The 26,015-nt window shown below is 36.3% G+C and overlaps 1 protein-coding gene across 9 annotated transcripts in view; it reads left to right on the top strand.

Moving 5' to 3' along the window:
* HYCC1 (hyccin PI4KA lipid kinase complex subunit 1) overlaps nt 1–26,015 on the top strand; it is a 95,031-nt gene that overhangs the window by 34,252 nt on the left and 34,764 nt on the right. For all 9 annotated transcript variants that reach the window (XR_010842260.1, XR_010842261.1, XR_010842259.1 and 6 more), the window contains exons 2-7: nt 12,173–12,251; nt 17,799–17,900; nt 23,593–23,772; nt 24,637–24,717; nt 25,218–25,333; nt 25,708–25,803. Coding sequence is in view for 6 of the 9 variants with exons in the window: in XM_059074170.2 (XP_058930153.1) it covers nt 12,201–12,251; nt 17,799–17,900; nt 23,593–23,772; nt 24,637–24,717; nt 25,218–25,333; nt 25,708–25,803 (626 nt within the window). In the remaining 3 variants the exon portion in view is untranslated. The remainder of the gene's footprint in view (nt 1–12,172; nt 12,252–17,798; nt 17,901–23,592; nt 23,773–24,636; nt 24,718–25,217; nt 25,334–25,707; nt 25,804–26,015) is intronic.

Genomic DNA, 26,015 nt, shown 5'->3' with positions numbered 1-26,015 from the left:
CCAAACTCATTCTATGAGGCCACCATTATCCTGATACCAAAACCAGACAGATACTACAAAAAAAGAAAATTACAGACCAATATCACTGATGAATATAGATGCAAAAATCCTGCATCAAAATGCTAGCAAACAGAATCCAACAACAAATTAAAAGGATCATACACCATGATCAAGTGGGATTTATCCCAGGGATGCAAGGATTCTTCAATATATGCAAATCAATCAATGTGATACACCATATTAACAAATTGAAGAATAAAAACCATATGATCATCTCAATAGATGTAGAAAAAACTTTTGACAAAATTCAACACCCATTTATCATAAAAACTATCCAGAAAGTGGGCATAGAGGGAACCTGCCTCAACATAATAAAGGTCATATATGACAAACCCACAACAAACATCATTCTCAATGGTGAAAAACTGAAAGCATTTCCTGTAAGATCAGGAAAAAGACAAGGATGTCCACTCTCACTGCTATTATTCAAGATAGTTTTGGAAGTCCTAGCCATGGCAATCAGAGAAGAAAAAGAAATAAAAGGAATACAAATTGGAAAAGAAGAAGTAAAACTGTCACTGTTTGCAGATGACGTGATCCTATACATAGAGAATCCTAAAGATGCCACCAGAAAACTATTAGAGCTAATCAATGAATTTGGTAAAGTTGCAGGACACAAAATTAATGCATAGAAATCTCTTGCATTCCTATACACTAATGATGAAAAATCTGAAAGATAAATTAAGGAAACACTCCCATTTACCATTGCAACAAAAATGGCATAAACCTAGGAATAAACCTACCTAGGGAGACAAAAGACCTGTATGCAGAAAACTATAAGACACTGATGAAAGAAATTAAAGATGATACCAACAGATGGAGAGAGATACCATGTTCTTGGATTGGAAGAATCAATATTGTGAAAATCACTATACTACCCAAAGCAATCTACAGATTCAATGCAATCCCTATCAAATTACCAATGGCATTTTTTACCAAACTAGAACAAAAAATCTTAAAATTTGTTTGGAGACACAAAAAACCCCGAATAGCCAAAGCAGTCTTGAGGGAAAAAAGATGGAGCTGGAGGAATCAGACTCCCTGACTTCAGACTATACTACAAAGCTACAGTAATCAAGACAATATGATAATGGCACAAAAACAGAAACATAGATCCATGCAACAAGATAGAAAGCCCAGAGATAAACTCACACACCTATGGTCAACTAATCTATGACAAAGGAGGGAAGGATATACAATGGAGAAAAGACAGTCTCTTCAGTACGTGGTGCTGGGAAAATTGGACAGCTACATGTAAAAGAATGAAATTAGAATACTCCCTAACACCATACACAAAAATAAACTCAAAATGGATTAGAGACCTAACTGTAAGACTGGACACTATAAAACTCTTAGAGGAAAACATAGGAAGACCACTCTGTAACATAAACCACAGCAAGATCTTTTTTGATCCACCTCCTAGAGTGATGGAAATAAAAACAAAAATAAAGAAATGGGACCTAATGAAACTTCAGAGCTTTTACACAGCAAAGGAAACCATAAACAAGATGAAAAGACAACCCTCAGAATGGGAGAAAATATTGCAAATGAATCAATGGACAAAGGATTAATCTCCAAAATATATAAACAGCTCGTGCAGCTCAATATTAAAAAAAACAAACAACCCAATCCAAAAATGGGCAGAAGACCTAAATAGACATTTCTCCAAAGAAGACATACAGATGGCCAAGAAGCACATGAAAAGCTGCTCAACGTCACTAATTATTAAAGAAATACAAATCAAAAGTACAATGAGGTATCACCTCACACCAGTTAGAATGGGCATCATCAGAAAATCTACAAACAACAAATGCTGGAGAGGGTGTGGAGAAAAGGGAACACTCTTGCACTGTTGGTGGGAATGTAAATTGATACAGCCACTATGGAGAACAGTATGGAGGTTCCTTAAAAAATTAAAAGTAACATTACCATATGATTCAGCAATCCCACTCCTGGGCATATACCCAGAGAAGACCATAATTCAAAGAGACACATGCACCCCAATTTCATTGCAGCACTATTTACAATAGCCAGGTCATGGAAGCAGCCTAAATGCCCATTGACAGACGAATGGATAAAGAAGTTTTGGTACATATATACAATGGAATATTACTCAGCCATAAAAATGAACGAAATTGGGTCATTTGTTGAGACGTGGTTGGATCTAGAGACTGTCCTACAGAGTGAAGTAAGAAAGAGAGAAACAAATACCGTATATTAACGCATATATGTGGAACCTAAAAAAATGGTACAGATGAACCGGTTTGCAGGGCAGAAATTGAGACACAGATGTAGAGAACAAACGTATGGACATCAAGTGGGGAAAGCGTCAGGGTGGTGGTGGTGGTGGTGTGATGAATTGGGAGATTGGGATTGACATGTATACACTGATGTGTATAAAATTGATAACTAATAAGAACCTGTTGTATAAAAAGTGAAATAAAATTTAAAAATTAAAAAAATACCATAAAGGAAATAAAGGGGCACATCACAAACCAGGAGAAAATATTTGCAAAACAAATGTAAATCCAGAATATATTAAAAACACCTAAAACTCAGTAAGACATATAACCTGATTAAAAATGGGCAAACAACTTGTAGAAACACTTCAGAAACGAAGATATATGAATGACGAATAGGTGCATGAAAGGATATTCAACATTAGTCATCATAGAAATGTAAATTGAAGTGATGAAATGCCACTATATACTCACTAGAATGGGTAAAATTTTAATTAATTAATTTTTATTTTTTTGGCTGCTCTGGGTCCTCATTGCTGCACGCGGGCTTTCTCTAGTTGCGGTGAGTGGACGCTACTCTTCGTTGGGGTGCACGGGCTTCTGATTGCGGTGGCTTCTCTTGTGGAGCTCGGGCTCTGGGTGCGCAGACTTCAGTAGTTGTGGCTCGCGGGCTCTAGAGCACAGGCTCAGTAGCTGTGGTGCACGGGATTAGTTGCTCCGCAGCGTGTGGGATCTTCCTGGACCAGGGCTCGAACCCGTGTCCCCTTCATTGGCGGGTGGATTCTTAACAAATCTTAACGATTTGTATACAAATCGTTCCAGTTACTATTGCTGCATAAACATCCCAAATTTAATAGCGTAAATTAAAGCCATTTTCGTATGCTCTTGGATTCTGTAGGTCAGGATTTCAGAAAAGGCACATGAAGATGACTTTTCTCTTTCACAATGTCTGTGGCCTCAGCTGAGAATATTCAAAGGCTAGGGGTAATCTGACAGCTGGGGGCTAGAATTATCTGAAGACTCCCTCACTCACAAGTCTGCTCGTTGATACTGACTGTTAGCTGGGACTCAGGAGGATTGTCACTGGAGAACACCTACATGTGGTCTTTCCATATTACTCTTTGGGCATTTTCATAATACAGTGGATAGGTTCGAAGAATGATGGTCCAACAGAGAATCAGGTAGAAGCTATATCACTTTATATGATCTAGCCATAGTAACAAGCTTGCCTAGATTCAAGGAGAGGTTACATTGATTCTACTTCTTTTTTTTTTTTTTTTTTTTGCGGTACGCGGGCCTCTCACTGCTGTGGCCTCTCCCGCTGCAGAGCACAGGCTCCGGACGCACTGGCTCAGCGGCCATGGTTCACGGGCCCAACCGCTCCGCGGCACGTGGGATCTTCCCAGACCAGGGCACGAACCCGTGTCCCCTGCATCGGCAGGCGGATTCCCAACCACTGTGCCACCAGGGAAGCCCTGATTCTACTTCTTGAAGAAAGGTGTGTCCAAGTCATCTTAGAAGACTATGTTGTGGTCATCCTCAGACAATATAGTCTGTCACATGAATATTTAGAGCAGCTTGGTTCATAATAGCTCCAAACTGGAAGTACTCCATGTTCCCATCAACAGGTGAGTAGGTAAACATATTGTGGTATATTCATACAATAAAAAAAGAATAAGCTATTGCTACACTCAACAGCATGAATAAATCTCAAAAACATTATGCTGAGAAAGTGAAGCCAGTCACAAGTATACATAATGTATGATTCCATTTATATGAAGTTCTTGAACAGGCTCAAGTAATCTATAGTGATAGAAATCAAATCAGTAGTTGGCTGGGTGGGATAGGGGGTTGAAGGATTGACAGGAAAAGATGTATGCATAGAACTGTACACTTAAAATGTGTACATTTTATTGTGTATAAATTATACCTCAAAGTTGATTTCTAAAAACTAAAAAAAAATGTGGTGAGAGGAGGTAGGAATTAAAAACGAGCATACAACTCTTGAGAAGTTTGAGTGTAAAACAGAAGCAGAGAAATATGAAAATAGCTGAAGAGGAAATAAGGTTGAGAGTTTTTTAGGGGGAGTGAGTTAGTAGAGAGGGAGAAATTTAATTAGGGAGAGAAGGAGACTTGTTGGAGCAATTTCTTTAGGTAGACAAGAAAGGATGGTTGTGTGTAATTCAAAGGATTGGCTGCAGATAGGATCATGGACAGTTCATTTATAGTTATAAAGATACAGATGCTTTAAGATTGGTAGACATTTGGGAGTTTGTGGAAGTTCTCTTCTGATTGGTCAGTGAAGTAGGAATGAAAATCATCAGCTGAGATTAGGAATGGGGAGATGGTTTTGGGGTTTTGAGGATCAGGTAGAATGCACGAAACAATTAAATAGGACAGTAGCAAAGTGAATGGACTATGGGGAGGAGGACACTGCATGATTGCCAGGCAGCAGTAAGAGCTCGAGTCAGGTTCTTGGTCATGAGTTTTAGGTGCTGTTTTAGTTGTTTTCTCCACCTTGTTCAGCTGCATGGGTGCTCACATGGACTAGGTGGAGAGTTGGATTTTACCAAAACTACATTTTTGCTGAAGGAGTAAAACTAGTAAGAGCAAAGGAGTTGAGGGAGCATATTCAAAATGGTGATTATAATTGACTAAAGAATTTGAAATGGGTAAGGAGCGAAAGGAGAAGGTTGGAAGGTGACATTAGATTCAGGTATGGTCAAAACGTTTTGGGATCTGAGTACGTAAAAATGTGTGCCGAAGAGATAAGAGGGGTGATCAGAGTGGGTAATGACAAGCACTAGGGTAACGGTTCTCCAAGTATCATCTTGAGACCTCTCGGGGTCCTGAAGGCCCTTTCATGGTGTCTGCAAGCTCATAACTATTTTCATAATAATACTTGGACTTTTGTCTTTTTCACTCCCATTTATGAGTAGACAGTGGTTACATGATAAGTGATGACTAATGAAATATGTGCTCATGTGTTTTTGTGCTTTTAAATTTTGTTTTGTTTTTGAACACAGTAAATGTCAATTGGATTGGATCCTAGAACAGAAATACATCAGAGCCTCAATAATGTTTTAAACAATTTTAGATTTATAGAAAAATTTCAAAGATAGTACAGAGAATTCCTGTATACCCCAGTTTCAGTTTCTCCTAATGTCATCTTATATTACCATTGTACATTTGTCATTACTATTACTTTGCTATTACCTGAATTTCAGACTTTTTTTTTTTATTATTATCTCTTTTCTTTTCTAGGATCCAATCCAGGAGACCATATTGCATTTAGTTGTTATGTCACCTTAGTCTCTCTGGTCTGCAAGTCTCTTAGCATTTTTAATTTTTCATGACCTTTTAGTTTTGAGGAGTATAGGTCAGATATTTTGTAAAACATCCCTCAAATTGAGTTTCTTCTAATGTTTGTGTCATGATTATACTGGGTTTATGGCTTTTTAGAGGTAAGGTGCCCTTCTCTTCATATCAAGGGTACACGATATTCACATGACATCATGGGTGATGTTAAACTTGATCAAGGCAGTGTTTATCAGATTTCTCCACTATAAAGTTACTGTTTTCCTCTTTCCATACTCTCTTCTTTGGAAGGAAATCATTATGTCCAGCCTATTCTCACTGGGGAGGCGGCAGAGACTAAACTCCTCCTAGAGGGGGAAATACCTATATATATTATTTGGAATTCTTCTGAAAAAAAGATTTATCTCTTATTCTCTAATATTTATTTATTTAGTCATTTATTTATATCAATATGGACTCATGTATATTTATTTTATAATTTGGGTAATAATTCACTACTAGCTTATTTGTTCTGTTGCTCAAATTGTTCCAACTTTGACCATTGGGTGTTCTTTCAGGTTGGCAATATTTAAAAGTGTAAATGTTTGGTCTAGTTTATGATCATAGGATTGAGTTTCTGAGGCAGGGAAGAAGACAGTATTGTTGTAGGAGATTTTTAGGAATTAAGAGTTCAGGGAGTGAGAAGGAAGAGTAGTTTCAATGCATGACAGTGAGCCAGAGCTAAAATCATCTAGAAATGAAAGGGAGGGATTGAATGATAGATGACAGCTTCATGAGTTTTGGAACAGCGTTGGGTGGATGGTTCGAGGGGAGAGAGGGAGAATGATCTGAAATGGTAATATTACCTCTAGGGCCAGTGGTTTCTTCCAGGGTTATGAGAGGAAAAACAGTCCTCTTTGAGAAGATTGCAGGGAAAGCAATGTCTTCAGAGAAGAGCCAGTTTTCTTGTTAGAACAAGAAGAAAGTGACAGTGAGAGAACTGTTGAAGTTATAGAAGATTTTGCTGGTAACAGATTGTCAATTCCAGAAGGCACAGTGAAAGAGAACTTCCTTCCAGAATTAGGGTGGAATAGGAGATGAAGCTAAAATGGAGGGCCCTCAAAGAGTTATGAAGATCCGTGTGCAAGGGCTGAGTGTAACCTGGGAGCTGTAGTTTCTTGTGGTTCCTGACATCAACAGGGGGGAAGGGAAAATGACTTTAGTCCTGGTGGAGGCAGGTAGTGGTGGTGAGGCTGTGGAAGTTTCTGGGGGGTGCTGTTTTGAGGTCTCCCTTTTGACCTTTGCAGAGGAAGGCAAAGAAGTTGCAGAGGAAGGCAAAGAAGTATGGAGAGGGACAATTTTACTGAGTATTCATGTGAACTCAGTTATGCAATTGAGAGCTCCCATTTGATCTCTACCAAGTGAATGATAAGAGGCCTGGAGCTGTCTGGTGTTACTAATGTATAATATATACACAGAAAACTGCACAAAACATAAGTGTTCAGCTTGATGAATTTTCACTAAATGAACACACCTGTGTAACCAACACTTAGATCAGGAAACATAATATTACCAGAACCCAAGAATTAACTGCCTCAAGAGCAACCACTCTTCTGATTTTTAACAAAATTAATTAATTTTGCCTGTTCTGGAAGTTGATATAAATGCAATTGTATAGCAGTACTCTTGTTTGCCTTCCTTTTCCTAATATTGTGACATTGATGTATTTATAGTTTGCTTATTGTTGTGTAGAACTCCATGTATGATATACTATAATTTATCCATCCTACTCTTGATGGACACTTGGTGTCTTTCTAGTTTTTGACTATTTACAAAAACTGCTGCTGTGAATGTTCCTGAACATATCTTTCAGAGACATATATTCACATTTCTGTAAGGTATATATATATATATATTTAAAATTAATTTATTTTCAGCTGTGTTGGGTCTTCGTTGCTGCGTGTGGGTTTTCTCTAGTTGCAGCAAGCCGGGGCTACTTTTCATTGCAGTGGCTTCTCTTTGTTGTGGAGCATGGGCTCTAGGCTCATGGGCTTCATTAGTTGTGGCACGTGGGCTCTGTAGTTGTGGCTCCCAGGCTTTAGAGTGCAGGCTCAGTAGTTGTGGTGCACGGGCTTATTGCTCCTCGGCATGTGGGATCTTCCTGGACCAGGGCTCGAACCCGTGTCCTCTACATTGACAGATGGGTTCTTAACCACCGGGCCACCAGGAAAGTCCTTGTAAGGTATATTTTTATGTGTGGGGTTGTTAGAATATGCGTGTGTTCAGTTAGAGGATAGTGCCAAAGTGTTTTCCGAGACACTGTACTAATTTACATCCGTGCTAGCTGTGTATAAATATTCTGGTTGCTTCATATCTTTTTCAGCACTTGGTACTATCTCTTTCATTCTAGCCATACTTGTAAGTGTGTGTGTGTGTGTGTGTGTGTGTGTGTGTGTGTGTGATATTTCCCTGATGACTAACAAATTTAAGCACCTTTTATATTAAGTTTCCATTTGGATAAGTGACATGCTTGCTTTTCCTATTGAATTTTCTGCATTTTTCTTAATAATTTATGAGTTCTTTATATGTTCTGGATATGGGACTTTAGTCAAGTATGTCAATTGTAAGTATCTTCTCCCAGTCTTTGGTTTTGCCTTTTCATTCTCACAGTAGTATCTTTTTTTTTTTTTTTTTTTTTTTCACCGTTGCGGAGCACAGGCTCTGGACACGCATGCTCAGCAGCCATGGCCCACGGGCCCAGCTGCTCCGCGGCATGTGGGATCTTCCCGGACCGGGGCACGAACCTGTGTCCCCTGCATCGGCAGGCGGACTCTCAACCACTGCGCCACCAGGGAAGCCCTCACAGTAGTATCTTTTGATGAATAGAAATTCTCTTCCCCTCCCACCCCCAGCTTTATTGAGGCATGATTGGCAAATAAAAATTATATATATTTAAGGTGTACGTGGTGTTTTGATATACGACAATCAAGCTAATTAACAAATCTATCACCTCACATAGTTACCATTTTTGTGTGTGTGTGGGTGAGAACACTTAAGATCTATTCTCTTAGCAAATTTCAAGTATACATTATTACTAACTATGGTTACCATGCTGCACATTAGGGTACCAGAACTTAATCATCTTATAACTGACAGTTTGTACCCTTTGGCCAACATCTCCCCATTTCCCCCACCCCCCTGGAAACTACCATTTTACTGTCTGTTACCATGAGTTTGACTTTTTTAGATTCCATGTACAAGTGAGATCTTGCAGTGTTTGTCTGGCTTATTTAACTTAGCGTAAGGTCCCCCAGGTTCATCCATGTTGTTGCAAATGGCAGGATTCTCTTCTTTTTAAGGCTGAATAATATTCCATTGTGTGTGTGTATGTGTAGCACATTTTCTTATCCATTCATTTGTTGGCAGACAGAAGTTCTTACTTTTAATGAATCCAATTTATAAAAACCCCTTTATGATTAGTGCTTTTGTGCTTCTTATTTAAAAATTTTTGCCTACCCCAAGGTTATGAAGGTAGTCTCTTATGTTTTCTCCTAAAATGTTTGTTTTACTTTTAAAAATTAGATCTGTGATCCAGCTGCAACTGACTTTTCCATATGGCATGAGCTATAGGTTATGGTTCTCTCCCCACCCTGTACCCCATGTAGCTGTCCAGCTGAACTAGTTCCATTTTTTTATAAAGACTACCCTTTCCCTACTGAATTACAGTGTCACTTTGTTCATAAATCAGGTGATAATGTATGTGTTGGTCTGTTTCTGGTCACTCTAAACTGTTCCATTTTCTGTTTTGGTAATGATAATATGATGATAATATGATAATACCTTATGGTAATACCACACTGGCTTAATTACTATGGTTTTGGTAAGTTTTATAGTAAGCCTTGATATTTAGAAATCCAAGTCCTCCAACTCTGTTGTTCTTCAAGATTGCTTTGACTATTCTTGATCCGTTTGCCTATGCCTCTTGATTCCTTTTAACCTTTTAAAAATTAATTTTAACTGGAGAATTATTTTGAATTTTTGTAAAAATTTTACCTCCCCAATTCTCTGTAACTTGATGTGGTGTCGTTCTATTTGTGATTGCTTTCTGTCCCAATTTACTAGATAAACAGTGGATAAATACGAAAGATAACTCATGTGCATTTATATTTACCTTGCTTCATTTTGCTTCACAAACATGTATAATAGGATAAAAATAAGTAGATCTAGGTAGAAAGAAAATAAGGGTAAGTGTATAGTATAAAATGATAAATAAAATTAATCCTGGCCTGCTTACAGAGTTAGGGCAGAAACTTTGACTCCCATTTTGTTAAAATCAAAGCAAAGAGAATCTGTAATGAGATTCACAGTATCCATAATATAAAAGCAAACCAGGACTTCCCTGGTGGCACAGTGGTTAAGAATCCACCTGCCAATGCAGGGGACATGGCTTTGAGACGTGGTCCAGGAAGATCCCACGTGCTGCGGATTAACTGAGCCCGTGCGCCACAACTACCGAGCCTGCGCTCTAGAGCCTGTGAGCCACAACTACAGAGCCCACGTGCCACAACTACTGAAGCCTGCGCTCTTAGAGCCCATGCTCCGCAACAAGAGAAGCCACCGCCATGAGAAGCCCGCACACCGCAACTAGAGAAAGCCGGTGCACAGCAACGAAGACCCAGCGCAGCCAAAAATAAAAATAAATAAATTTTGAAAAATCAGTTACTACAATTTAAAAAAAAAAAAGAAAAAGTAAACCAGGTACTCTAAAGGAGAGTTTTTCCTGGTATGGAAAAATGAAGATGTGATTTTTCTCCTTCTTTGGATTTTAAAGGGAAGAACGTGATCTAGCAGGGTTTTCAGTAACATTTTGGGCATAATTCCAAAGCCCAGTTTATTTGAATGGACAGTTCTATAAAATCAATAATATGGTACAAATATGTGGTTTTCTAATAGTCTGGCTGGATCCAAGGATAAAATTTAGAATAAAAAAGGGCTATTTTTTATCCTGAAAAAATAAAATGCATATCTCTCAAGTAATTCTTTATGTATGAATAAATGAATTAGTGAATACATGTATTTTTCTTAACCATTTTTTAAAAATGGAAATTAGACAACAGAAACATTAGAATGTATTCTTTGCAAGAACCTGTGTTGTTCATTAAGAAGTATCTGTATACTTTGATAGACAGCTGAGCAGAGGGTATACAAGTTGATATTCTTTGATAACAATATTGCATAATAATAACATTTTTATTGCAAGGTACTGTAATAAGTGCTTTTATTTACATTTTTTTCATTTAATTCTCACAATAATCTATTGAAAGTAGGTACTGTGGTTATCCCTATTTCGTGAATGAAAAAAGTAAGGCAAATAACCTGCCCAAGGTTATACAATAAGTAAGAATAGAATCAGGATTTAGTTTCTGTCAATTCTGTCCCGGTTTCTACTACATGATAATGCTGATTAAAATTAAGAAGGCTAATGCAGGGTTTGTGCCTGACTTAGGAGGTTAGGGAATTCAGCTAGAGCTAATAAAGTTTCCCCTCAGGAAACAGTTTTTAAGTTCATTCTCCTATAGATGGATGGGTGAAGAAAACTACATTGTACTTTGGCAAAAGTTTTGCTTGAGATAAATTTGTTTTGCATTTCCTTTAGCTTCCTTTTTTCTTATTTATACTTAAGTAAATTTCAATCTTATGAATAACTATTGTTAAGACTAAGGTCATTATCTTGGATATTACCACTTTTACTTCTGTTTTATGAATATTAAGCTTTCAGGGAACCAAGTGGCTTACCTAGATAGATTGTTACTGTAGTAAAGAACTGAAATATAAGCAAATTAAATTAATGCTTTCTATAAAGTTAGTTTTGGATGCACGTCTTTTTATATTTTCAGTTTTAAAATGTTTTTCGCAGTTTTCTTTTTTTTTAAATGAATTTATGTATTTTTGGCTGTATTGGGTCTTCGCTGCTGCGTGCAGGCTTTCTCTGGTTGCGACGAGTGGGGGCTACTCTTCATTGCGGTGCGCAGGCTTCTCATTGTGGTGGCTTCTCTCATTGCAGAGCAGGAGCTCTAGGCGCGGGAGCTTCAGTAGTGCAGCACGCGGTAGTTGTGGCACAAGGGCTTAGTCGCTCCGCGGTATGTGGGATCTTCCTGGACCAGGGATCGAACCCGTGTCCCCTGCATTGGCAAGCAGATTCTCAACCACTGCGGCACGAGGGAAGTCCCTCTACAGTTTTCTTAAGATGCATTATCTATTTGGAATTATTTAATTGAAACTAGGGAAAAATGTCCAGTGTGTTTTGCAGCTGGTATTGCTAAACGCTGAATGAAAAATTGCAGAGCCAATTTCATCATGTTATATGATATTTATACTTTTGTCAAAATTGTTGCATTTTAATGCTTGTTTGTGCACATTGGTTTTGAAATGAACCCAGTAATTTATGTTTGAAACTGCTTTAATTTCACAAGTAACAAAGTAGCTAAATTTTATAGGATTACTTCTATTCTTGGTAATCTGACTATAAAGAAAATATATTCAAAATTTTAACAATTTTCTATGTTAATTTTCAGGTTGAAGGTTTAGAACAGATGTGGAAAGATGTTCACTTCAGAGAAAGGGGTTGTGGAGGAATGGTTGTCAGAGTTTAAGGTAATATTTACTGTTTTAATATAATAGTTATATTCCAAAGAAGTTGTGTCTGGGGTTTAAATTCCAGTGACATTTTTTTTTTTTAATGACTAAAAAGCTAAACATCTGTGAAAGCAAAAGAATGTTCAAAAAAATCTTATTAGGGAATTGTTTACACATAGTAATATTTCCTAGGAAATTGACTCCTTTTTTCACCAAGTAGTTTAGTTTGTTTTCTCCCTTTTATGGCAACACCACAAAGAATGGTTAAAGTCTCTGAAAGTTGATGTCGCTCTCTCCAACCACCGTGAAAGATTCACTGTTGAAATGTTTCTCCCAATCTGGGGGGCACTGGAAGCGGGCAGATCAACAATGAGGAGAAGATGGGAAGATATTTGCCCAACTTTCTATCAGTGCATCTTTCTCTAGTTGGCTAACCCAGTGCCTGTATAAGGGTATATAACTTTTGGTTAGTTGATGAAGAAAAATAAAACTCTGTTTTCTTGTCTCATGAACTCTTCTTTATGATAGTTAAAATAGTGTTCCTTTAACCAGTTAACTAACTTCTTTTTGTCCTCTGGGTCTTGTTGTTACACATAATTATGTGAGCTTCCTGATCATGAACCATAAGAAGGAAGGGTTTGGGCTGAAATTGTCATTTTTTGTCCAGCCAAGTTAGCCCAAGGCCTTGGACAAAAGTCAGACTTATTGGCTTGTTTCAGTGAGGGAGACTATACAATAGGTACCCTGTAGGCATCTCACCAAACAAAGGAAAAAATAAAATTGTTATAGGATTTTCAGGAAAGGTGAAATTTAAATGAAACAGTATTTTGATAGACTCAAAACAGAGCAGAGCTATGTATAATGGGGTTAAAATCTTGCCTGGACTGTGAAGTGGACCCAGGGTCATGTTGTCTTGGGAACTACAAAGTTAACATCTGTGTGGAATGTTCGGTTCAGAAACCTATTATCTGAAGCCTGCTCCTCTGTGTCTAGGTGACTTAGATCCTCCCGCCAAGAGTGGGATGTTTCATTCTTAACAGATACATGTTTAAATGGCAAAGTTCTTGATATCTATGATTTTAGATTACAAGGCTTCTCACTGAGTAAGAATACAGTAGTCATTCAAAAATGGAGGCTGTTATGACACTTTTTAGCTGCAGTATGTCCTCGAGAGAAGCAATGTTACCTGTTAATTTTGTAGCTGGCCTTGCCCGTTGTTATCTCATCCTGATGAATGACAAAGGTTTTCATTTTCTCAGCTTTTATAGTCATGAATTGAATATCTTTCTATGGATCCCGTAACTCATCATAAAGTGATGTAGTTATACATGCACTTATAAAAGGGCACTGTATATAGTATACATATTTTAATAGATTGATTAAATCTGGTGTGTGCCTTTTTTTCTTACATATGTTGTCTTTGTGTTTTTAAGCATTTTCCCTGCTTCAAGAGTGTTTAATATGGTTCATTACCATGATTTTTGTTTTTGGCAAGTTGATTAAAATTGTCTTTGGCAAGTTGATTAAAATTGTCAAGTTTAACAGTTGAATACCACTTCTAGGGCATTCTTATATTAATGATGAAGTAAAATTTGCAAAAGCAAATAGAGCCAGTTAGCCATTCTTTACTATGGAAGTAGTGTCAAGAGGGCTCGATAAAGGATGTGGGGCTTAGGGGAGGATCAACTATTAAGGCAAATAACTGAAAATCATGACTAATTATCTTCCCTTCCCATCTTTTTGTTTATTTCTTTCCCTTCCTGGGAAGGAAACTTTTCCTTGAGAGGAGGGGAGTAAAAGCCTAGGCCCCATGAAATAAAAGGTTATTTAACTTTCCCCTAACCCGCCAAAATTAAATTTTCAATCAATTTGACATAACAAATGATTTAAATTATTGTCAAGTATAAGGGAAGATATTTCCTATTCCTTGGTTAATTTGGTAGGCATTACTGAAAATTATTTTGAGTCTTAATGTGTGTTGAATTCAGCTCTCTTTATATTTGATGAAGAGATTAAGGTTACCAGACAAAATCAGCAGCATAGTAAAAGTGATAGAAGACAGGAAAGTGCATGAGAACAAATCTCTCAAGTATATATATATATATATATATATTTTTTTTTTTTTTTTTTTGTGGTATGCGGGCCTCTCACTGTTGTGGCCTCTCCCGTTGCGGAGCACAGGCTCCGGACGCGCAGGCTCAGCGGCCATGGCTCACGGGCCCAGCCGCTCCGCGGCATGTGGGATCTTCCCGGACCGGGGCACGAACCCGTATCCCCTGCATCGGCAGGCGGATTCTCAACCACTGCGCCACCAGGGAAGCCCCCAAGTATACTTTTAAAATTGAATATCTTGTCTTTTGAAATGATTTGTGATGTTAATTATATGTTTTGGTGAAAATATTTAAGAAATAAAGTTTAGGGATTATCTATCTATCTATCATCTATCTATCTATGCCTCTGCTTCATTGTTTAATCTAATAACTGTGGAGCTAATAAGGCCAAGGTCATCATGATTAATAAAGTAAGTGGTACAGAGTACATGGGGCTGAGAAGTCAGACACCCTTTGGTCTAATCATAATTTTTCCTCTAGGTGGTTTTACGATGTTGGACAAATCCATAACTTCTTTGGGTCTCAGTATCCTCACCAGAAAAACTGAAATAGGTGGTCTTTGAAGATGATTTTAGCTGTGCACTGTTCCATGGGTACAGTCTGAACTCCCAACCTCATAACCTCACTCAACATTCTCTCAAATGCACAAAGACAATGCAGTTTGCTTTGTGCAATTTTTTTTTCTTCTTTCTTTTTTGCCTTTGGGAAACGAGTATTTACTCTAGCTATGGGCCCTTATTAATATTCTCTTAGTATACCAACAAAGAGAATTAGACTCAGACTTCATTATTTTAAGGTTTCATGAATAGTTAGTTCAATCTCTGTCTTTACAAATATTTATTTGTAAAATATTATCTTTCAGATTGTATTGTGTTTCTTAATGTTATATGTAGATTTATCCGCCAGATTTTTGATTTTTTGGTAGTCACTGAATCATAATATGTGACTCAAAATCTAGTCTTATGTGTAATGTTGTTGGTCAGAATTGTTTTATTTATTGGTTCTCCACCCATCTGTCCATCTTCATTAATTCTCTTCCACCCAACCCATATCACTTCCTTACATTTTATAAAAGCCATCTGCCAAATGATACTTTAGTATGAAGCATCTGTCTTCTTCAAATTTTGCCAAGACTAATTTCCTACCATAATTTCCCATTATAACTTCTTTTGTCTCCAGTTCTGCCTTCTGAAAAGTTAGAAAGCATAGCTGGTATTTACGAAGGCAAGTACCTTTGAACTAGTACAGTGTAAGAAAATTTAAAGGTTTACTGTCATGGTATTAAATACATAGGCTCTTTTAGATCTTAAGGTTTTCAAAGCACTGTTCATAAACACAGCAATTGTATTTTCTCTCCTTCTATAGACAAAACTAACTTTTCCCACATTCACAAAATGAAATAATGACAGAATTGTGATAAAATATAATAGTTCACTACACTAATTTTTAGGAGATCCTTCCTCTCATTTAGCAGTAGTAGCCTAGGCCCAGGATATTTTCTAGAACTTGTTTTTTCAGAAAAGAGCTGTCCTTTTGTTTTTGGCTGTTTCACAGAAAATATTTTACCTCATGAGGGTTAATTGGTACATAAACTGAAAATTGTAGTTCACATTTTTAATGACTCTTCCAGTTTTAGCCTAGATAGTGTATGTAATAATCTTTCTATTCACTAATCATTTTTTAAGATTTATTTTTCAATTCACTTGGTTTAAAATTTTATGTTTAGACACATGTGTGCACGTGTGCACATACATACACATATTAATGTGTTTTACATGTATACTTAGGTTCGTTATCATTCAGGTGATTGGAAGTCTGTTGTTTATTTGACTATTATTCCGTTTTATATAAATTCCATCAATATTAGGTTACTCTTGATCAAATAATGGAAATGGAATGTTGCCTGGAGATCTTTTGCTACATCCTTCTGAAATACTGAAGAAAGCCCTAATCTCCTCTTTGTGTAAGCAGCCGCAGTGAAACTCCCCGCTTCCCCCACCCCTACCCCATCGCCCAGGAAGAATTGTGGAAGGTTCCCAGATAGTTCACATTTACTTACCATTCTGGTAAACAAAACTATCTTAATAAATTAAAAAAAGAAGCTCTTCACTTATATATCCTAAGGTGAAATGTGACCTATTTTTAAAGAATCTACTGAAGAGTAAACAGTGACAGTATTTATTTCTTATTTTGTTCATCTATATAAATGTCTTCAGCAAAGATTTGAGTACGAGGCTTTGTGCTGAATGCTGTGGATGGAGAGATAAGATAGTTCTTGCCCTCAAGGAGTTCACAGTAGGGTAAAAATGAACCAAATGTCCTTATTATAAAAATTAATGCTGTTTAATTTTCTATGTCTATTTATGCACACACGCACCTATATACACTAACCATAACCCATTTTAAATCATGAAATACTAGGATGTGGGACATGTAAGAAATAGTGTATATCTTGGAATGACTGTTAGCAGTACCTTGAGACATTATATCTACTGCAGGATTAACGTTGTTGATTAATTGGTTGATAGATAGAAATAATTTTCATGGGAAAAAAATAATGACTTGGGAGACAGAAGTTGTTAAGGAAGGGGTATACTCTAGAAGGATAGGTTTTTATGATTTGTTATGATGAAGTGGGTTTTTGTTTTTTGTTTTTCTTCAGATTTCCCTACTACTTTTATCCTAAACCATCTGACTTACTACTGGAGTTTTATCTCTTCCCATTCCTCTCTGGTCATAGTGTCCTTTCTGAAAGGGTGGCTTTGTCATTAGTTGCTGATATTTTAAATGGCATTAAGAACACTAGTTTGTTGGTAGTGTGGCTATCTTTTTCTCCAGTTCTGAGAAGTAAAAAATTTCCCCCCAATTCTGTAAAGTAGAACAGTCACAACATGTAACTCAGCAGGTACTTTGATAGATGATCTGTGGCTTTAAGGTTTGAAGCATTAGATCCTTATATAACATGTTTATTAAGAAACAGGATAAAATACTGCTAATAAGATTGGTAACCTGTATAATGCTACAAAAAATGTATCTCCGGCTTTACAAATTATTTGTATTCTTATTTCTAACCCCAAACTGTGATCAAAGATGAAGTACTGATGTTAATTTATGTCCCTGTTGATGTTGAGGATTAAATATATCTTTTATTTTATTTTTACAATCTTTTTTGTTGAGATATAATTCACATAATGAAAAATTCACTCTTTTAAGATGAAAATACAGTGGTTTTTAGTGGTTTTACAATGTTGTGCCACTAACACAAGCATCTAATCCCATGACATTTCCATCACCTCCAAAAGAAACTCCATACCTGGTTAGTCACTCCTAATTCCTCCTTCTCCCAATTCCCCGTCGCCCAATCTCTGGCAACAACTAATCTGCTTTCTGTATTTGGATTTGTCTATTCTGGACATTTCATAAAAATAAAATGTATTTTTTAAAATTTGTTTAGACACTACCAGAAACATCTTTACCAAATTATGCTACAAATTTGAAAGACAAGAGTTCTTTAGTTTCATCTCTCTATAAAGTTATCCAGGAGCCACAAAGTGAGGTAAGTACTGTAACAGTTTATTGTGCTAGTGTTACTCATTTGATTGATTTTTTAACTTTGTTACTGTGAAAAATAACACATATATTAAAAAGGGTAAGAGAAGTATAGTTTAAAGAATTGTAATATATATTCTGGAGTGTTTAGCTGATTACTTTTGAGAAGTGGATAGAGGGATAAGAGAAGAATACTTTATGTGCAGAAAAATGGCAGAATAAAAAAAATTATAATAAAATGAGCTCCAGTGTACCATCACCCAGGCCAAGAAATAGAATTATTACCATATTCCATAGCCACCTCTGAACATGTTCCTGCTCATCTATGCATTATGTATGTAGGTATCTCTCTATCTCTCTCTCTATCTATCTATCTATCTATCTATCTATCTTGCTGGAGATAGCCTTGGAAAGTCTGGGTCACTTTATTCATTCAGCAAATATTTGTGTGCCCATTATGAGCCAGCTGCAGTGCTAGGCAACAGAAAATCAAAGATGAGTAGCACATGGTCTTTATCCCGTAAGAGGAAAGGGAGGAAATATGTAAATACATGCTTTCAAGGCAATGCCTAACTGAGTCTAGATGGATTTGCACATGTTTTCCAGGCGTGGAAAGTAAAAGGACATTCCAAGCTGTAGGGATAGTATATGGAGGCCTGAGAAAATGTGAGGAATTTGAGGAGTAGCAAGTAGTTTGGTCCTGCTGGTGTTTTTCCCAGTCCTTTCTTCTTTTCTCTGCGTGCCCCTCCACCCCACCCCCCATTTCCTTTTCTTTTTTAGATAGCGAATTTAGTTCGAAGGTGACAAAATGATCTATACTTCAGATTCTGGTGCTTATAAATCCCACCATTCATAGTAGAAATATAATAGGTAAGGATGGAAATAGTGAGGAAAATCAAAAGGCATGGCATTCAGGTAAAAGCAAATAGGCTAATGCAGTAGTTAATAAGAGATGAAAGACTGTTGGGAACTGAAGCTGGAAAGATAGGTTTAGGTTGTAACCATGGCGGGCCTAGAATTCCATCATAAGCAGTTTAGACTTTTTTTTGCGCTGATGACTTGACCAGATGATTGTTTTAGGAAGGTGGCTGTGTGGAGGAGAGATTGGAGAATGGAAAAAATGAAAGCAAGAAGACTAGGAGGCTGTGACAACAGTGTAGGAGGGCTGTTGAGAACCTGAACTAGGGCAGTGTCAGTGGGAATGGAAGGAGGTGGAGTAGAAAGGAGGAGTATGAGGTATGCATTCTTTTTACACTTGAGTTTGGTAGGTTAAACGATAGGCTCTAAGACCACTAATCCTATTATCTAGGGGTAAAACAACTTACACCTGTCGTCTAGTCCTATGTGGACCTATATGCCTTTGGGATGAAACTATCAAAACTAGAGTCTTTTGTTATTTGAATAGGTAACCTCTTTTGGAGGGGGTCTAGAATAACCCAGCTTCTACTGATTATTCCATAAAGAAGATTATAAAGATTATGAATTTTAGGTGCTGAAAAAAAGACTAGGGTTTATATTGAGAAGACAAAAACTTTTAACTGGAATAACTAAATAGAGCAATCATATTTTGCTTGTCCCTTCCTCCTTACCAAAGCTTTTTTTTTTTTTTTCCGGTACGCGGGCCTCTCAATGTTGTGGCCTCTCCCGCTGCGGAGCACAGGCTCCGGACGCGCAGGCTCAGCGGCCATGGCTCACGGGCCCAGCCGCTCCGCGGCATGTGGGATCTTCCCGGACCGGGGGACGAACCCATGTCCCCTTCATCGGCAGGCGGACTCTAAACCACTGTGCCGCCAGGGAAGCCCCCAAAGCTTCTTAATTTGTATAGTAGCTTGTTTTCTTGAAGGGTTTTAGTTTTTGAAGTATTTGGATAGAAGCTGTCTTAAGTTTTCCATGTTTATTTGAGAATTATTTTACCAAATGGAGCAAGTATAGCTGTGTGCTTTATTATTTTTTTTTAACAAATTAAGTCTTATTTATCATTTACTGCTCAGTATTTTGAAAGACTTAAAAATTATTTCTCTAATGAAGTGTGTTTTAACCAGGCTGCTTTGGGTAGAGGTAAATTTCTGATAGGCTAGTTTGGTTCATAGCATTTCTTTCATTCAGATGACAGTGAGCTCTAATGGCTCAGAGCAGTATATCTCAAACTATTTGTGGTGAAGTACCAGTTTAAAAATTTTTTCCAATCTCTCACAGACCAATATGTGTACCTAATGTGTATGACAAGTATGCAACTCACATCACATGCGAGGTACCACATAAATTTGATAACCCCTAACTGATCCATACTCTGTTCAATAAGTCTGCTGATCACCCTTTTGGTTATTGCAGCCATATCAAGTTGCTATAAAAGTTTTAAAATATTTCCTGTCAATTTCTGTATTTATATTGTTGAGGACTGTTAACAGTTTGTAGATGGTCTTCAGTCCATGGACCACACTTTCAGAAGCACTGGTTTAGGAGGTTTTGCATGTAAGTTTGTTTTATGTTTTTAGCCTGATGAATGTGGTAAAGACAGTGTGTATTCTGTATTCTTAAAAAGACAACTCAGTCTTTAAAAATGTACTTAGAAGTGCTTCTAAAATATAGCAGTGTCTACTTTGACATCATAACCTTCCTTTTGCTCTTTAGAACATTTTGCGTCTTAAAGTGGAGATAGTCCCCAAAAGTTGATGTCGTTGTCTTTTGGCATTTTTGAAATTTGGAACGTTGATTCTGCTGTTATTTGAAGACTGGGAAATTTGGTATTTAGATTTTACAAGTAGTACTTTTTCATTATTCAGTTAAATTCATTTGATAAATATTTATTGAACACATATAGTGTGCCAGAAATCCTTAGAAATGCCGCAGTGAACAAAATAGAACAAATTCTTTTTCTTATCGATTAGAACTTGTATTCTGGTAGGTGAAAGAAACATTAAACAAATACCTAAATGTATAATAAAATGTCAGTGATAAAACTGAAGATACATAAAGCAGAGTAGGGGAAGTATGTGTTGGGACTGAGGAGGTGATGGTTGAATTAAGGTCTGAATGAATTAGAGGAAGAAAATAAAACTGAGGCAAGAGGTTTACAAAGGCCCTGAGGCAGGTATGTGTGGCAGGCTCAAGAAACTGTAAAGAGGCAGTTTATGGATACAATGAAATTTCCTTAACCAGTGCTTTTAATTGACTAAGATAGGCATACGATTAGAGGATAACAATGCTCAAGTCTGTTATGAAACCAGCTGTTTTTTTTGAAAAAGCCACATAAAATCTTTTTGGTGTTCTAGGCATAGCAATCCCAGACTGAGAGGAGGTCAGTTCATTGGCTCCTGGCACCTGAAGAGTAGTGCCCTCCAACTTTTCTGTATCTGTTTCCTACCTGTATTCTCAGTAATTGTTCCATGCAAAAAAGGTTTGGAAGATTCTCTTGTGAATTTACCCAAACTTAGCTCTTTTCCATCTTCTATCCCTGCTTTAGTCATTTAAAGGCATTTTTATGATACATTTCTATTACCATTAAAATTCTCTCTTAAGATACAGCTTCTTACTTATGAATAGATTGTTGTAAAAGTTCATTTGTAACTCTGTTTTAGAATTCAGAATGTATTTTAGAATGGAAAGAAGGTACATGATGATTAAACCATAAAAAGGCCATTTAACACATCAAAATATACTTGAGGTGCAGTTCTCTCTTAACAGTATTATGAAACCTACCCACCAAGTATAACAATGTTTATATGAGAAAATAATTCAAAAGTTCAAGCAAGACACTAGGAATACAGCATGTTCTAATGCTCCATTGCTTGTCTCAAATATATTCAGGTTAGATAAGTCAAACACTGCTTGTGTTTCCCACATTGTATATTGTTTTATTCTTTTCTGACGTTTTTCAGGTATGTTTATAAAGGAGTTAGAAAGCCTTGGCTTCAGTCTGACTTTCGTGAGCTGTGTGATTTTTTTGGTTTCAACTGATAGCTTCTTTGTCTCAATTTCGTTATGTTGAAAGTATACATGAGGGTAATGACATTGTACCATATAATATTGTGGGAATTAAATGGGTTCATATATGTGAACGTACTCTGCAAGCTGTAAAACCCTGCAGATACTGGTATTTACCTCTAGTGGTTTGATATGCATAATTTCATCTAATCTCATTGCAATATATAACTTCTACATCCCTTTTGAATCTGTCTTCATTTGGTTATGCTTTCATAACCAAAACTCCATTTAATTTTAGACTTTAAACCAGTTTAAAAGGCCTTTTGGAGTGTTTTGATTAAAATTGATTATGTGTTCATGCAGCCTATTGAATAAATTTTCAGCATAAAGTTTCACAAGTTTGCAAATAATTTTTAGACTATATTGATTGATTTAATCAAAGCTTTCCCTGCTATTTAGAGATGAGCGATATTACACCACAATACAAGTTTATCGACACTGGTCCACAAAGAAAAATTTAAAACTCCACACTGAAAGCTAAACATTCCCCTACCAGTCTTTCTTCCACCATCCCCCTCTCCATTCTTCCAAATTCCTACCCTAAAAACTTTTCTTGCTATCTGTGAATGGGGTTACTTTGCCTCTGACCCTCCAGTTTCCTGTTGCCTTTGCCATGCCACAGTGGACACCTGTTGCACTCTGATGACCATTCTGAGAGTGGAAAAATGTTCCTTAACTGTCAGAAGATAGTTTTTCAATAGGAAAGACCAGTTTTATTTAGTCAATATTTATTAAAGTATAACTTTTTCTATAATACTGACTTTAATTGTACCTGGTTTGCTTTACATATTGACCTTTTTTGAAATCAAAACATCCACTTTAGTTCCTGTTCGTTCCAATTATTGGTAGTAGAAAATCTGTTTCGTAAATTGACGTCAATCTATTGCCTAAGTTAGTGAAGTGAATGAACTCCCGTTCACTGAAAATAATAGTAGCCTGCTTGTTTGAAAAGTAGCTCTGACATATTCGTTAATGACTTGTGTGTGATGATTATGTATGCTTTAAGATAATACTTACCTATAAGAGTCTCTTATCTTGACTTTCTGATTTTTTTTTAAAATGTCTGTTATAAAGATACAGTCAGCTCTGTTAACTGGGTAACTGGGGGAGTGTGGTGGGGGGCAAAAAAGGCTATCAGTAAGTCCAAATCAACTTTAAAGTAAAATGATAGCAACGTTTAGATCATCCAGGGGAATTAACCATGGTTACAGTAAGAAACTAGACCTAATGGCTTTATATTATTCAGCTTCTCCCTCCACATACTGGTCATTGCTGTCCGTTGCTGCCTAGTTATAACTCAGGAAGGCAATGAGACAGTAACTCCCTAGGACTCCCATTTCAATTTCTCCAACCCTGTAGCCAAACATTTATATTGACATATTTTATCTGGAAGCAAGGATATTCAGGAAGAAACTTCTCACAACCTATCTATTTTAGGAATTTTTAAAGATATGGTTTTAATAACAATACTACCTTTGAGTTATAGAATGTTTTCGAGTTTATAAAGTGCTTCAGTATACATTTAGTTTGTAGTTTGGCCTTCCACTAGAGTTCACTACTGAATAGCTTAGCTGTGAATAGTTTTGTGCTTCCAAAAAATGGAAACATTTGTATATTTCAGTAATTACCAATCAGGGAAAACCTTTTATATTTCATATATCAGTGTTATTCAGATACAGTCCAGTCCTTGGATGAATATTTTGTCTTTCTTCCAGTTGCTAGAGCCTGTCTGTCACCAGCTCTTTGAATTCTATCGCAGTGGAGAGGAGCAGTTGCTTCGATTTACACTGCAGTTTCTTCCAGAACTGATTTGGTGCTACCTTGCCGTCTCAGCCAGCAGAAATGTGCATAGCAGTGGATGCATTGAAGCTCTTCTCCTAGGGGTTTACAATTTGGTTTGTATTTAATGTAGTTAACAAAATGTTTTTTGACAAGAACCAAGCATATAACCCTTTCAACAAAAATGAATACATAATGGCAACTATTTTTCATTTTAGTAAAGCTAATATTTGTTTTTAATACATCAAATGACTCATAGCTCATTCTCCCAAAAATAACTTTATGGAGGTTGAAGGCTATATGGGCATACATACAATTATGTAAATATACATTTTTTGATTGATTGGAGACAAAAAATCAGTCCATTTAAATAATTTTATGGAGGTATCTGAAAATATCAGTGTTGAGTTTTAAATTTTTTAAACTTAAAATCCACTGTCTATAAATTGTCTGTTGTGACCTTCACAGAAAGTTTGGGAGAAAAGATCTAGTCTAATAGCTAGCAATAATAATTCTGTAAAATCTGGACTGTCTCCAGACTTCACACCATTGATTTAAAATATATAGTTTGCATTACTAATAGTGTTTGTATATTAAATAGTACAATATTCTAGATATATACTTAAGGTTTGTACTTTTTAAAGTGGGAAAAAAAATTTAAGAGTCATTTCATAATGTATTTCATAACTATGTTAATTGATTTAGAAAGAATAACTTTTTACATGAGAAAAAAAATCAATGATTATTACCACACTACATCTGTATTTCATCCTTAAAACTATGTGACTTATATTTTAAGGAGAAGGCTAACTCCTAGTATTTGTGAATAATCGATTATCGTAGTTTAAGATTTTAGCTGAATTTAAAATTCCTTTCTTCTCAGGTCTTTTTTTTTTTTTTTAGACTAACAGTTTAAATTCAGCTTTTAAATTTATGTGTAAAAAATAAATATTGTAACATATTTTCTTTCACTTTTGTAGGAAATAGTTGACAAACAGGGACATAGCAAAGTATTGAGTTTTACGATTCCATCTTTATCCAAACCATCTGTATATCATGAGGTAAGTGACATTTTTGTCAAAGTAAGTTTATTGATCCTAAGATTTGAAGTTGCTATAAATTAGGGTCTGGTTATTGAGACAAAAAATTTGATCAGTTTATTAGTGCCTTAAAAAGTATAAAACACCACACAAAGTATTGGCTATTCCCAAAGTAAAAATGGGCAATCAAAATCATTAAACTAAAACCTGATTGTAAAAGATCTATTAAAAGTATTCATCTTGAAATATTCTCCCCTTCTCCTGACAGATAAGATTAGATTTTTTATGTGTGGCGATTATGTATTTCTGGGGTAGAATTTTTAAAGTTAAAGTATTTTGTATTTCTATTTGTGGTTTGTTTTTTATTATTTGTTAAATCTTTGAGCAGAATACTTAGTAGGCAGTCTGAATATTTCCAAGATGTATGATGTTCATGGCAATCATTCTTACTGGTGTATATATTCTAAATACCACATCTTCAACAGAATGGTTTTTTCTTTATTCATATGTCTTTTCTTTAGCCTTCCAGCATTGGGTCCATGGCTCTGACCGAGAGTGCCCTATCCCAGCATGGCTTGTCAAAAGTTGTGTACAGTGGACCTCACCCCCAAAGGGAGATGCTGACAGCACAGAATAGGTATACTGTGGAGACATAACCTCCTATTGTACCATGCTAATTTTTTAAGAAATTATTTCAGTAGATTTATAAATAATGTTTAATGAGTTGTATGTAACAATTTTTAAAATGTTGAGTCATTTTTATACAAGAGAAAAGCACATCTTCCCGATTTGTCACTTACACTTTGCTTCAGGTGTCATCCGGAACATTGAATTTTTAAGATAATTTTCATATGACTGTTACTTTTTCCTTTCAGTATTGTATTCTTATTGGTGTGATTATATTGTACAGGTCTATTCTGTAACATAATATCCCTCCCCAATGCTTGCTTAATTACAGTTGATTTCTTAGAATTCTCAAGATTTGTAAATATTCTTTTGGTTTATCTTTAGGTTTGAAGTGTTGACATTCCTTTTGTTGTGTTACAATGCTGCCCTAACTTATATGCCCAGTGTTTCTCTTCAATCACTGTGTCAAATTTGTTCAAGGTAAATTAAAATTCAAATGTTTTTAGTATTGAAATATATGAATCTAGGATTGCTAGTTTGTTACATATCTAAGTTATTTTTGTTTTGTTTAATCATTTGCTTGAAACGCTAAATAAGTTAATATAAAGCTCCACGTAGTCGACATACAGAAAGCTCCCTAAAAACATAACGAGGTCACAAAAAACACAATGAAGTGGGTAAAGCTGAATAAC

Source organism: Kogia breviceps, chromosome 9 (genome assembly GCF_026419965.1).
Source record: "Kogia breviceps isolate mKogBre1 chromosome 9, mKogBre1 haplotype 1, whole genome shotgun sequence".
NCBI lineage: Eukaryota > Metazoa > Chordata > Mammalia > Artiodactyla > Physeteridae > Kogia > Kogia breviceps.
Note: the sequence above shows the minus strand (reverse complement) of the source record. Positions and strands in the feature narration are given on the sequence as shown.